Below are 15,179 nucleotides of genomic sequence, written 5' to 3' on the forward strand. Positions count from 1 at the left end.
AAAAGACTGACCCTGTCGAAGGCTGTTATCTGAAATTCAGGCATCAAAAAGAATGTCCGGAAGCCGCTGTATTTTGCATGAGGACCACAAGTCCTGCCACTCTGGCAGTGTTTATGTATTTGTAACCTTTTCACTGGCTGTTTTACTGACTTGATGAGTCCTAATCTAAAGACATAACAGAGATACAAAACAGTATGTGCCCATTGAGGGACCCTACGTCACTTGGTCTCAGTATGCACTTGAGTGATCTGAATGACACAAGATCGTTGTTTTGTCCTCCTTCTGCCTTCCCTTCCTTGTCTTGTCCCGCCTAGAAACACTTGTGTATAGGCGCGCTATAAATGACTTATCATATCATATTATATGTATCTGTTGTTCACTGTGCGAATACTCTTGCATAGTAGGTTGTGGTTAACTCCACCGACTGATGGAAGCCTTTACTGTGAGTTAAATGTTTGAAACTGACTACTGGTCACCCTGGCACAGACTATCGTGCCCATTGAACCTACCAAATGCCTGGTGGCCCTCCCAGTATAACCTTCCAAGAAAGCTACTACGCCATCTTAGAGAACATGGGGCTGCATCTACTGGAGATCCCATTGCAGAGTCCTGCATCCTGGCATGTTCCTATGGGAGAGTGAATGCAATAAGCGTACGATAATACCAGCAATTGTGATGTGGCTGCATAGTCTACAGTTAAGTTTGGACACCAGTGCACACCTTACAGTAGGAAAGTTTTAAATAATGTTTTTAAGTGTAAATCTTATGTATTTAGGTGCGGGGGAGGAACTGGGATCATGGCACAAAATCCCTACAAAAGACAATAAAAGAAAGAAAATTCTACCTAGGAATCCTCCCGTCCCCTGCACACTTTCAATTGTTTGAATAAAAATCCAATACTGTAATTAGTCAAAGAGTATGATAATATACTGTACAAATTCAATATAGATAAATAAATAACAAGATCTTGCGCAAAAATTGTTTTTATAAATAGAGTATAGAATTCAATGGCAATTTTTTTTTGTTTACAGAAAAGAAAACAATACAATGGGGTACATAAAGAAATGAGAAAAAATGGAGTCCGTTTTATTCAGTGACGCGTTTTGAGGATATTTTCCTCTTCTTCAAATGGCCAGTACGCACTCTTTAAAGGAAAGAGACAATGGTGTGCAATATTATACACAAAATACCAATCTCCCAATACGTGTGATATTTCAATGAAAAACTATAGAGCTTTACATATATATTAAATATATTTTGTAATTTGTGTCAATTCAGGGAAGCATCAGTAACCCACCCTTGTTAAGATCATTTGAAGGGGCTTTCCACTTCAAAATTTGATTGTAATAGACACTTTTCAGTCTATACAGTGGAATACCACCAATATGTTTAATTTGATTGTTGTTTTAAAATAGTCTGAAACAATCCAATGAGAATATTGATCCTTTTTTCCAGGGGAGAGAGCTAATATATTTAGGTTGTGTATATATCATGTAAAATAATATGAACAAAGTGAAATATTTTGAGTATAATATTGTACACCATTGTCTCTTTCCTTTAAAGAGTCCGTACTGGCCATTTGAAGAAGGGGAAAGTATCCTCGAAACACGTCGCCGAACAAAACGACTCCAGGTTTTCAAATTTCTTTATGTACACCATGATGCTGTATTGTTTTCTATTCTGTAAACAAAACAAAAAATTGGCATTGAATTATATACTCTATTTATGAAAACAATTTTTGCGCGAAATCTTGTTATTTATTTATCTATATTGAATTTGTACAGTATACAATCATACTCTTTGACTAATTACAGTATTGGATTTTTATCCAAACAATTGAAAGTGTGCAGAGGACGGGAGGTTTCCTAGGTAGAATCTTCTTTCTTTCGCTGCATAGTCTAGAGTCATAGCCGGATGGACATGAATATCCAGGATAAAAGCATTGGGTATGACCAGATAAGACCAGATTACGCATGGTGCCAGTATTCAAACGGGAATCCACATTGGTTTTTTTGCCTGGGATAAAGCCAATGAAGTGTGCTTGTGCTGGCCTTTAATAACAGCGTGCCCACAACAATGTTTGAACATAGCTGTGTAGCTTGAACTGGGCATCCCCCAGCACACATACATGTGTACGGTCTGCTATTGTTACCAATAGAACGATATAGATGAGTACCTGGAGCAAGAAAATGATAAACAGAAGATTGGTTATGAAGAAGCCCTGTTGAAACCTACAGTGTTCCAAGAGGTTTATGAAGGCAAAGACCAGCCTTCTTACTACATAACCTATACTACTAGTGTCAGCCCAGTAGAACACTCCTCCCCCTGGGAGGAGAGTAGTAGGGGGGCAGGGGTAGTAGTGTGGACAGCTAGGAGTATTAGTGTGGAGAGAGTTAGTAGGGCATAGAGAGTTGTAGTGTGGAGAGGAGAGAGTGTTAGTGATGTTGATAGGTGAAGAGAAGGCATAGTGTGGTGAGGGGAGAAAAGCAGAAGGGAGTGGAGAGAGAGCGAAAACATTGGAGTGACAGATGGGGAGAGCAGTAGAAAAGGAGAGATTAAAGGACAGTTGGAGGAAGGAAGGGGGAAGAGTAGAAAGAAGGGAAAGGAAGTATAGAACATCAGGACGAGGTGTAAAAGGGTGTGAAAGGAAAGGACCAAACAGGGCCTGAGTGTCTGAAAGGCACCTATTCTGAAACAAATACTTCATTGGGGATTTTTGATTAGGGACCACCTAGAGTGTTCCCTGAGATGCATAGTTAGACAGAGCATTTGCCCTTAGGCCATCACTACAAGGAAGACAACATTGTGGATAGTGAGGGTTATGATCTCTAGAGACAAACCTGGATTTCAGGGACACCTGAGATAGCTAGGGAACAACCAACACTACACTATAGAGAGAGAGAGGGGCGGACGGACCTTAGTGAGCCCATTTACGATTCATTAAATAAAAACCTTGAACTCTCTTTGAGATTTGGTGGATTCCTGAGGCCCTCTGAGATATGTGGTGTCATTGTGGGATCATCAAGACCATAATACTGAGGTTGCCAACAGCCAAGGGTAAAGCTGAGAATAGTACACCTGACCAAGACGGCCCACGGCCCCTCCAGAGCCACCCTCAGGGCCGCAGTATGTGATCCATGTGGGGACAAGGAGGTGATTGTTACACCGCGGGGCAAGGCCCCAGTGAAGACTGGTTTAAATGTGGAAGTATCTGAAGGAACCTATGGGTGGATTGCACTGAATTCCGGATTGGCCCATAAACATTCCTTGGGTGTCGGGGATCCGAAGTCATCGATGGGGTCAACCGAAGGGAAGTGAAGGAAGTTCTCTTTAACCCTATAAACCTTGCCTAGGTCATAGAACCTGGCTAACCCATAGCTCAACAGCTGTGTGGAAAGACATCAGTGCCAGAAATCAAAAGTGTGAGGTCTGGGCGAGACAGCGAGAGCTAAAGCTGGATTTGGAGAAATGATAAAAGACACAAAGAGAGGACTGCCAATCCCTCAGAACTAATAACCTCACATCAACAGAATTTGCTGAAGCCCTGAACATGGATCCTTTTCTGAAGCAAGCCCATAAAAACGTAGTCTCCTAAACTGAGAGCTGAACTCTGAAGAACCCCAATTTCATCGACAGGAAGGGGCACCTATTCAGAGTAGATGCAATTTATTTCAAGGGAGGATAGCACCAACCATTACCAACTCCTGCGCTCCAAACTATTTTGGAAGGCAGCGATGGACTTGGCCCATTCCAACCTGATTTCTGGGCACTTGCGACTAGAGAAGATGCAGAAGACCATCCTCAGCCGATTTCACTGGCCGGGAGTGTGCGCCTAGATCAAACAATTTCATGCAATTTTGTTGGATGATGTGCCAAGGGCCACCTCCACTAATTATCATCAAGGTGCCATTCTACAGAATAAACATGGATATTGTGGGGGCACTGGAACTCTCCAGGACCCTGTGATATTGGTCTATGGCATCCGGTATGTGGGGGCATCTTCTTTAAGAAGTAAAACTACCAGGGTTTATACCATTATTTACCTGAGTTGGCTTCCCGACAGAGACAGATCAAGGCAGCGGTTTCTTTTCTAAGCTGATGGGTGAAATAATAGACCTTATGAAGATAAGGAACTTGAGAACATCAGTGTATCACACTCAGGCTGATGGGCTAGCGGCAAGGTTTTTTTTCCAGACTCTCAAGCACATCCTAAGGTGGTTGATTGCTGACTATGTGAAGAATTAGGATGACCTAATCCTATTGGCCCTCCTTTGAGGTGAGAAAGAAATCCCAATCATCTACAGGATTCTCTGCTTTTGGGCAGATGTATGGCCCAAATCCGAAATATATGCTGCAGTGGGATGGCCCGGGGAGTTGACAGACCAGCGACCATCCCATGGTGCAGAACACCAGGGAATACAAGGAGAAGGTGTGAAATCTGTTCAAAGATCACCTCAAAGCAGCATAGGTCTGTCAAGAGAAAGCCTGCAATAAACATGCCAGGTGACACACCTTTGAATTGGGAGACAAGGTCATGCTTCTGCTGCCCACCACTCAGAACAAGCAACAGGCACAATGGCACAGGCCATTTGCCATCACCAAGGTTGCGTCGTGACTCACTTGGAAAGTCCAGCATGATAAGAGGAAACCTTCCCAGCTCTATCATATCTATAAACTGAAGGAGCGGTTACAGAATAGCGACCCATAACTCCTAATACTGTACAAACACACAACCTGGGAGACTCCCTTACCAACACAAGTTCACAGGCTTAGAATACCACCTGGTCTCCCCACGTCCAGCCACAAAGAACTGACAGAGTTGCTAAGAAGACACTGAATGTGTTCTCAACAAAGCCCGGATTAGTAAAGGGGTGGTGCATATGATTCAAACGTCATAGTAAAGAATCATCAGACTATGATGAACATGAAGACGGGCCTGAGTGTCTGAAAGGCACTTATTCTGGTACAACCTGAGTACTGGGGACTCTAGATTAGGGACCACATAGTGTGTTTCTTGAGGGATATAGGTAAACAAGGAGTTTGCCTTAGGCTATCAAGGCTAACAGGCAGCCATCATTTTAGATGGTCAGAGTTACTTATCTCTAGAGACAAACCTCGGGTTGATGGACACCTAGGCTAGGGAGGGAATGGCCCACACTAGATGAGAGAGAGAGGGCCTGCTCTTAGCATGCACCTTTATGATTCTTCTAATAAAAGCCATTGCTTTGTCTTCAAGTGTCTTCTTGAGGCCATCTGTGACAGTAATGAAAAATGAAAAAACTCTAAATCAGATTTAATAACCCAACCACTACCTTTGGGCAGCTGATCTTCATTGAGGAACTGTGAGGAACCCAACCACGGCAGCCGGGAAGCATGCAGGAGAGAAGACAGCAAAGTGCATAGATTGGTTCTGGGGCAGTCTTGAGATGGCAAGTCTTTGGTTTGTTAAGATTGTTTTGATGCTCTTGACTGAAATAATCATGTTAATGCACTGAAGGCCTGGTGAGAGAATATCAACCCAGAACACCTAGTACTGTACAAACACGACACCTGGGAGACTCCTTTACCAACTCAAGTTCAGAGGGTTGCCACACCACCTGGTCTCCCAATGTCCAGCACAAACAATTGGCAGAGTTGCTAGGAAGTTACCCAATGTGTTCTCAACAGAGCCAGAATAAGTACAGGGGTGGTGCATATGATTCAAACGCCATCGTAAAGAGTCATCAGACAAAGGTTTTACTGACTACCAGAAGCATGGAGTTAAGGAAAAGACTGGACTTTGGCATAACAGAAATATCATAAAGAGGGTGGTCTTCAGCAATAGTGCTGATGACAAACCTGACAACAGCTGGATATTTTGTATAGACCTTTGGAGGATGAAATGAGCCTCCAAAATGCCTTTAATGCCTAACCCATGCCACAAATAGAGAAACTGGTGGAGACCATTGAAGGGTGAAATACATTTCCATGCTGGACCTTACAAAAAGACATGGGCAAGTGCCCCTGGATGACAAAGCAAAGCAAAAGAAGACATTTGTCACACCAAACGATCTCTTTCAATTTACAGTCCATTTGGTCTTCAAGGAGCATCTGCTACCTTTCAATAATTGATTAACCAAAGTCTGACTTCATTTCAAAGCTTTGGAAGGACAGAAAATCAAGGCAAGGTGTACAAGGGCATGAACGAAAAGGACCAAGTGGGCCACCGTGTCTAAAATGTACCTATTCTGGTACAAACACTACACTGGGGACTCTAGATTAGGGATCACCTAGTTTTTTCCCTGTGGGAGATAGGTAAACAGGGACCTTGACCTAGGCCATCGCAAACAGGCAAACAGAATTTTAGATGGTAGGGGTTACTGATCTCTAAATATCAGCCAGGGGTTGAGGGACACCTGGGCTAGGGAGGGAATGTCCCACACTAGAGAGAGAGGGGGTGGCTCTTAGCAAGCCCCTTTATGATTCGTCTAATAAAAACACTTGAACTGTCTTAGAGTGCCTTCTTGAGGCCATCTGTGACAGTAATGAAAACAAAATCAAGATCAGTTTTAAAAACTCAACCACTAACGTTGGGTAGCTGATCTTCATTGAGGAACGGTGAGGAACCCAACTACAGCCCAGGAAGCACGTAGGAGCCAAAACACCAAGGTGCCTTTTGGGGTGTCTCGGATTTGCAACAAAGAGCCATCTGTAGTTCCCAATCCAAAGTCTATAACAATTGGGAAATGTTATCCTGAAAGCAGTTTAGGGCAAAAGCACATCCCCAGAAGGATTGGAGAACTCACTAGAGGCAGTGGAGTTCAAGAGTTTCACTAGTTAGTCCCCAGGGAGGGAGTTTGCAGAGGTGAGTGATGATGATGTCACCAGCATGAAAGGTTGTTCCAGAGTTCTGGCTAGGTTAGCTCAGCATGCGAGTATTACAGCCAAAGGAATAATGGAACAAACCCCTACAGGTAAGATGGAGGGTCTATTAAAAGAGGAAATGAAGGCAGAATGTTTACACTAAAGAACCCGCACACAAGAGGGCTTGGGGCAGCAGCAGGGACAGTCGTGGTTGGCATCTAGATAGGCAAAGACAGCAGTAGAAGTGACTCTGCAGGACTGAGACCCAAGAGCCTAACTGGGGTCAAAGAGAGCCCATGAAGAATTTCAGGTGAAGGAACAGGTAATCGGTGATTGTAGACTGAAGATCCGGCAATGATGGCCCTAGTCAGGGGTCCCAGGTTGCGGTTAAAAAAGTGCATAAGCACCCTCCACTAGAGATCTCCTCACCGGGAGAAAGGTGACAGGTTCCAGCTGCAGAGATGATTCATCAAGCAAAGGCTGGAGAGGATGTAGTGGGTGGATTAAGAGGTCAAGTAGAGCAGGCAAGTCTTGAGAGTCACAGAGCCACACAAAAGACTCCTGAAGCTAGGATATGATATGATATGATATGGCATTTATAATGCGCCTATACACAAGTGATCCAGTTGTCCCGACTTTATCAAGGGAAAGGAGAACTGGACACAGTTACTTCGGGTCAGGTGAGAGGCAGAGATTCTCTGTCATAATTTCTGAGTGCAAAATGTTTCTGGTGCAGTGGTTCCATTGTGGCTCCTGGGCCAGTTGTTTCTCTTAGTACTTCAGGATTAAATCCCAGCAGTTGATAACATTCGTGGTGTAGAGTGTCATCTTTTACATCTAGGTGGAGGTTATGATATGATATGATAGGTTATTTATAACGCACCTAATGCCCAGAAGTTTCTAAGCACGGACCCGGGGTTCGAACCTGTGTTGCTCCATGTCCTCTTGCTTTCAAGGTGAGCATGTTGCTGCTGAGCTATCTTCCAGAGGTTAAAGGGTAAACCGGAACACCCATAATTATAGTTCTATTAGACTATACTCCCCATGGACTACAAAATAGGCTCAATAGCCTGTTAAAGTTTGCGAATGAAAATGGGCTAGAGATAAATATTAGCAAAACTAAGGTGATGGCCTTTCTAGATAAAAGAAAACAAACTAGATCCAAAAGATATAAATGGTATATTGAAAAAACACAAATTGAACAGGTAAACTATTATAAATACCTAGGAGTGATTATTGATGACAAATTAAGTTGGATACACCATTGGCAAGATACCAAAATGAAATGTCTAAAAATAACTGGAGCCATTAGTGATTTTATAGGCAGACATGGTGGTTTCTCTATTAATACAGTTTTATTATTATACTCTTCTAAAATTATCTCATGTTTACTGTATGGTGCTGAGATATAGGGAAAAATGTTCCGTAAAGAAATATGTTTGTTTGAAGGAAAAAATTTAAGATGGCTTTTTAGACTTTCTAAATCTGTTTTGTGTGAATTTATTTTACTTGAAGGAGATTTTAGATATGCAAGTGACATTCTAGAATATAAAGCTGCCATGCTATTTGTGAAACTGTGCAATTTAAATAACCATACCTATGTAGTAGATCTTATGAAGATGTTCAATGAAGGAGATAATCCAAAAAAAAAGTTTTTAAAGTATTTTTCTCCTCTATACGACGTATTTGAAATGGGCGAATCATAATGCAAGTAGTTGGCTACTTTTTTCTCATGCTAAGGTTAAACGCCTATTGAAAGAGGCAATATATACTGTGGCAAAAGAAAGAGATATGATAAGTTTAGCCGTTAAAGTAAATAGCGGTATGTTTTAACCATGAATACTAGAAAACCTAAATATTTTTATGCATACCCTTGTGCTGATATTGTAAGATCCTACATGTTATTTAAATATAACAAATGTGATACTATGGAAATCATAGGTACTAGACTGGGCATAACAAGAACTTCAAGATTGTGCAGACTGTGTGGTTGTGCAATTATAGAATCTGCAAAACATTCAATATGTGAGTGCGAAAGCCTGGTTAAGTTGAGAAAGCTATATTTGAAACGATATAATAATGCTTGTACAACGGCAGAAATAGAAAAAATATGGCAATGCCTTCTTCAAGGTAATGACACTAACCTGATATATCACATGATGACATTTTTTAATCTAATTTTAACGGTTTTAAAAAACCTGTCTTTGGGAATTTTATATGTTTGACTATGGTTTTAAATCTGGTTTTAAGTGATTATTGGATGTATTGAGGTTTGTATTTTGTATGTAATATGTAAAGCCAATTGTGCTAAATGCATATTTAAATAAATAAAATAAATAATTATATACACATGCACCATTAAAACATTTGGTGGCCAGCCAACCAGTGCTGGCCATCCCACACACAATTCTGTGGGAATTCGCCTGTGCAAACTCAGGGTATATGGATTCCATAGGTATTGCAGACATCCAATCCCCATAAAAACTAATTGGTAATCCCACATATTCCTGTGTGACCATCTAGCTGGAGAATACAACAGATAAATTACCCTATATGGTCCTTCCTGGTCTCCATCCAATCATACTTGAGGGCAAAAAAGTACATTTGTCTGTATAGTGGATTTCACAACACTAGCGGGTTCTCTCGGATCTTCTCCTGTGAGCGTAAATTGGTTACAGCTCATACATCTACTACGTTAAAGTGCACTGTCACCAACTCGAACCATAAACTCTAAGTAGGTCAGAATGTAGACCAATGCAAACCAACTGACACCTTGGTGGTATCCCCCACCTTTTCAGTATGTAGGGGCCCCGAATGGGCCCCAAAAATATTAAGAGCTGCGTTTCCAGTGAGATCTAGATGGAACTGTTGTGGTTTATCCATACCCGTTTCTTCAGCTAAACATGTATATCAAGCAGATATGGTACTCTCATAGTCTCACAATCATACTTAAAATATCAAGCAAATGAAAAACATTGAGGGAGAGACCCATGATGGCTATGGAAAGACCTAAATCTACAATATATTTGTTATTATATTTGGTAACCATCAATTGGTATAAACATGGTGAAAGCCGTGTACCTTAGCAAATTAAGGCCATGAACTACATCTCATGCATGTCACAAATTAAAATTCCAGCACAACCAACTCTCATCCTTCTGGGGTCAATACACTGAGTATGATTAAATTACTAAAGTACTATGAACATCTGTTTTTTACATTTGTACACAATGACAGACATTCTGGCAACAAGCTCTTTATAAAATACCAATTGTTGTTATTATTACCATCATTAACATTATTATTATTAACATCATTAACATCACTATTATTCCTATTATACCTGGGATTAAGGCTGGCAGTGTTTAGCCATCATCCATCAAAAGAGTCACAACTAAATCATGAAGGGTTACTTAGAAATAGGTGCGTTGGAAATGTGAGCATCTTATAATGAATGGATTCATTTTAGTAGCTAATGTAAAATAAATGAAACTAACTATTTCTTACAACAGTACAACTATAGCTAGAAATGTATTTAACTTTTCCTAACGTAAAGCCAAATGTCCTAAATTGCAGCTCTGTCACAGTGTACCTCAAATTCATTTGATTTCCCCATGTGGTTCACCTTTTCCTTAATTACCCCTACTCACCAGATCTCATTGATGATGCAATGAGTGATTTGCTCCCCAGAGCTCTAAGTCCCTGGGGCAGTGGTATCACCATGTGTCCTGTTCTGTCGTAGGCGAGTTGCTCGACTATCTGGCTATGAGGAGCCCAGCATGGTTGGTGACAGTTTACGTCATTTTCACGGAGTACAGATCCAGCAGGTCAAGACCAGAACCAGGCAGTGTGATTGGGGTGTCTGCAGTGTTTAGTCAATCCCCATTCACAGAATTTGCCTGAAAAGGATCCTTTTTTGAATGTGGCAATCACTATAGATTGTGAGGCCATCAGAATGTTTGAATGCATGCAATCTTGTGTCTGGTATTCTTGAACCTTAGCCCAATTTCTCAAAAATATGTAAAGCCAGGTTAACTTACCAGCAATCCTATGGAAGAAGACAACAAACCTGAAAATTCAGTAATTAACTCTGCTACAGAACTGGCAAGACCTGGCAAGTCTGCTATCACTGAAGCTCTTTATTTGAGACCAGGACAAGGTCTCCATCTCCCTTTCTAAGTGGGACGAACTGACACAAAACCTTGACAGTTGTGCCCTGCATACCTTATTAGGCCAGGCCAGAGAAGTAAACTGGCTGATGGGAGAGAGAATTCAGAAGGTCAAAACTGGCAGACGGAAACCTGCAACTGCAAAGCCGCACAAGTCTACTTTAGCTGATGCCACAGCCACATTTCCGACCACCACAGAATGCCTTATGTCAGAATGTTTCATGTCATTTGTGGATGACTGGATCCTATCTGTTATCACTGGCAGAAGATCCATGCTTCTGCTAGGTTGCAAGGATTGGAAGGTTTGCATGACACTCGAGCTTCATTGAGCATCCCTCTGTGGCTGCTCTACTGCCCCAACCTCAAAGCACCATGTCCCATGCACAGATGATGGCGCCAGAGCACCAGCATGCACAGAAAAAGTCCACAGACGTCCCTGATCTAAACAGAGCTTTACAAGGTTGTAGCTCTGGTGGTTTTCTGAGGGAATTATGAAGACTCAAAATTGGATTACCTTTTTCTGTTCCTTCAGGAAATCCAGTATTATGATTCTAATAGTGTCTTACTTTCATAATTGTCATATGTTAATTATATTTTATGTAACTTCACAATCAGAATTTCCGGGAGAGGGTTAGTACCAAATATTTTTAGACAAGTTCCTCTTTCCCCTGATTCAGATATTCTTTGCTTAAATTGTTTGATAGTTTATCCAAAGGGATTGAGTGTCCTCCTTTTAAATTCTATCCTTTCAAATTTGAGGTCAATCTTTTGACACCCACCTCATTCTATTAATGTATTGTCCCTGGGTGCCTCATTCGCTTTTCTTTTGACTGTTTTCTAGTGACCATTTACGCAGCTGTCTATGTTTTTGCCTGACCTTTTCTTATGAAAGGACCAACAGGTTCAAAATCGATTTCCCCAAACCCTGTCCTCTACTGTCTGTTCCATAATAACTTTGGCACACATACTTAGACATAGATTCCATTTCTCTCTTCGCTCTATCCCGCTGTTTACTGTGGCACATACCGCTTCTCGAAAGGTTCCTCATAGAAAAAGACATCTGATTGTTGTCCTTCGATGACTTGCTGGGTACATCTTGGCTACACTGAGATTTAGTACACACTTACTTGACTTCCAATCTGTGTTCTCTGTGCACTTTCTGTTCCTGCAATGTTTCCTTCGCTTTTTGCTCATTTCACACAATTCCAGTGCATCCAGATTTGAGTTCCCTGAAAAAATAGGGCAGGGTATTTGGACAGTTTTCAAACAGATACATTTTCAGTTCAGTGCAGATTGATTTCGATATATATTATATCATGCAAGCAACAAGCATCATACAAATCACAATTTCAACAGCTTGACTGAAATAAAATCAGGGATAAAACATAGGTTAAAAGCCAGCCATTTATAAAACAACAAGGCACCATGTCAAACCGTCAATGCTCAAGTGCACAAATTCATAATAGTTAGAATAAATATTTAAATGTGAACAACCGCATAAGAATATTAAGATGGATTACATTTAAACAGCCTCTAGATGTTGATTAACTAAATTATTCTTGAGCAGTAAAATCCTCACAATTAGCTCTAATATCTGTTCACCGCTTGACATACAAGTACTCCACTGGTCCCGGCCAGAAGAACCAGCACCCTCGACCCTGTAAGGGTGCTTATTTATGTTATTCTAATAACCACCTGAAGCAAATATTGTATGATGGATTTTAGCAGGTCAGCTTGCTAGCTTACTCTGTCTTCTTCACAAAGCCCCCATGAGGTATTTAGAGGTGCAATATACTTGTAATAAATCAGCAGCACAGCAGCAGAGGAGCATTGCCGCGATTATAGTTCTGAAAAGTCTAACTCGAAGAAGGGGCCTTAGAAACCTTCTTCTCAGATCTAGACAATGGGGACATGTCAGGACAAAGTGGATAAAATGTTCAGTTCAATCCAGATAGAACGGGCAAGCTGCTGGTACATTAGAGTTCCACCGAGAAATGTGCCCAAGCATAACTTCAAATATAATGCTCTTGCATATTTAGGGTTTACATAATCAAGACATGCCTCAAAGCCCATTACTTGCTTCAATTCCCACTAACAAGTCAACAGGACAGAGTGACCTAACTTACTTCGGATTTCCTGCTCCATTTTTACCTGATAAGCTTCTCTTATGACTATTTTGCAACTGCGGGTCATATTGGCCGGGCTAGTCTATAGCTCACTCAACCCAATATCATTAAGTTCACTTCTTATGTGAGCAAACCAGAGCAACAACATTCCTCCATCCTGCAACATAAGATCTAAGAGTGCATCTCTATACTTGCCAACTGATCTGATGTCCAGATCCTTATCCAGTAATGAACCGACTGTACCTTGCAAAGCGACTCAATGCACTGCATACCTGTCTCTAGAAACACTGAAATATTGGGAGTACTAGAGGGTAGGTAAAGAAATTGGGTCTCTCTAATTGTTTATTCTCGGGGGATCAATCTTGCAAACAGGGAGGGGAATTTAGCACAAAAAATAATTCCAAGATTGATTACCCCTCTTTTAATCACAACTTTGTAAAACAGGACATTGCAAGTTAACCACTATTCTTTCATCTAGTGTAAACACAAAAACACCACAGAAAAATCCAGCTAAATACTCACACTATCAAAATATCAATCATTTTATTGATACATTGGAAAAACATCTAAAAGACACTTAATGAAAAGCATACATAATAAAACAATAAACTGTAAATGCAACAGAAAGGGTTAGTGAGTGACTTCAAGACATAGAGCTAATCAATATGTCAAATTACTCACAAAAACATTCATATTGGACATTAATCAAAACAATATGAAAAAACAGCCATTTGGAGGCAGAGAAGGAGCACACAATAAAATTAATATTTCTGCTTTGCTTTCCAGATAGTTTAACCAGCTTGTGTTTTCATGCTGGGGTTAAACTAATGGATTCCTGGGAAGTCTGGCTGCATTTGCCATCTGCTAAAATCAGGTGGATTCTATAGGAATTCATTGTAAATTTTATTTGTATGTATTTATTATTAACGTGTTTATTTATTTTACAAACTGTACACATATATTACATTTAATACATACTAACATGTATCAGCTCAATCTCAAAATCAAATCATTCAACATTATACTATTTTGTATATGCATAAAAACATACAAGACTTGATATACATAAAATTATAGTTTACCTAAAATCCTCTTAAAAACCTCTAAAAATGTTGATTACAAAAAATGTTGATAAAAAAATAGATCCTCTAAATCCACATTGCAATTTCCAAACAGCCTCATTATAAAGTACTCTGTGCTTTCTAGTGCTGATATTCAAGTTTTAGCTAGCACATTCACTTCAATAATAATAATTTCTTTACTTCAAGCCATACATGATAAAGTGCGAGGTGCAGTGATTTGTCTTCACTATTCAAGCAATAATGGCAAAATCCATCCTCCTTGATAGTAGATTCATATGCAGTTTTCCCAGGGTCCTAGGGTGCGTCAGTACATGCCTCGTGTTTTCATGTTTCGTATTTATTCTGAAAATTTGACAGTATCTATCTGCTGCAGGAAGATGCAGCTCGGGACCCAGCACTGTCAATACAGGCAATCTATTTATCCATAGGAGCAATCCAAATCTATGATCCTGCAACAAGGGACATAATAGCAAGTAGTTTCTAGGTTTCATCCTATTGTGTATAACAGCCATAATGTCCCTACAGGTTTTCAGTGTAGTAACATGATAATAGTTCAAATGCCAGTCCCAACCATTGTTTTCTTTTTATTACCAATGTGAAATGAATCTAGAGTCAATAACCAGAAACCCTGTGAGAAGAATAACATGCACGAAGAGTGTAACTCATCCTAGTCCAATAGAAGTGACACAAGGACTAAAGTTGTTTAACTGGCAATGTGGAGAGCTTGTACAGTGAATAACAAATAAGTCCAAAGGGGTAATTGAGAGAGACTGAAGACAAATATCCAGGGCCGAAGGCATATGGTATCATAAGCCAAGAGAGGAAGACTGGAGAAAACACAACCCAAAGCTGTGTCTTAAAAAATATGGTATCATAGTACCAAGAGAGTACGAGAATAGAAGAGAAAGCACTAAAGAAAAATACCAGGAAAGATACATTATACCAGGGGATAAAGTGCC

The 15,179-nt window shown here is 40.5% G+C and overlaps 1 protein-coding gene across 2 annotated transcripts in view; it reads right to left on the reverse strand.

The window, feature by feature from the left end:
* Window positions 1-15,179, reverse strand: part of LOC138510049 (uncharacterized) — a 731,668-nt gene that overhangs the window by 564,905 nt on the left and 151,584 nt on the right. For both annotated transcript variants that reach the window (XM_069625466.1, XM_069625467.1), the window contains exon 2: window positions 12,140-12,241. In XM_069625466.1, the coding sequence (XP_069481567.1) occupies window positions 12,140-12,206 (67 nt within the window). In that variant the 5' untranslated portion in view covers window positions 12,207-12,241. The remainder of the gene's footprint in view (window positions 1-12,139; window positions 12,242-15,179) is intronic.

The sequence above is a fragment of the Ambystoma mexicanum genome, chromosome 6p (genome assembly GCF_040938575.1).
Source record: "Ambystoma mexicanum isolate Mex_15411 chromosome 6p, UKY_AmexF1_1, whole genome shotgun sequence".
Taxonomy (NCBI): Eukaryota; Metazoa; Chordata; class Amphibia; order Caudata; family Ambystomatidae; genus Ambystoma; species Ambystoma mexicanum.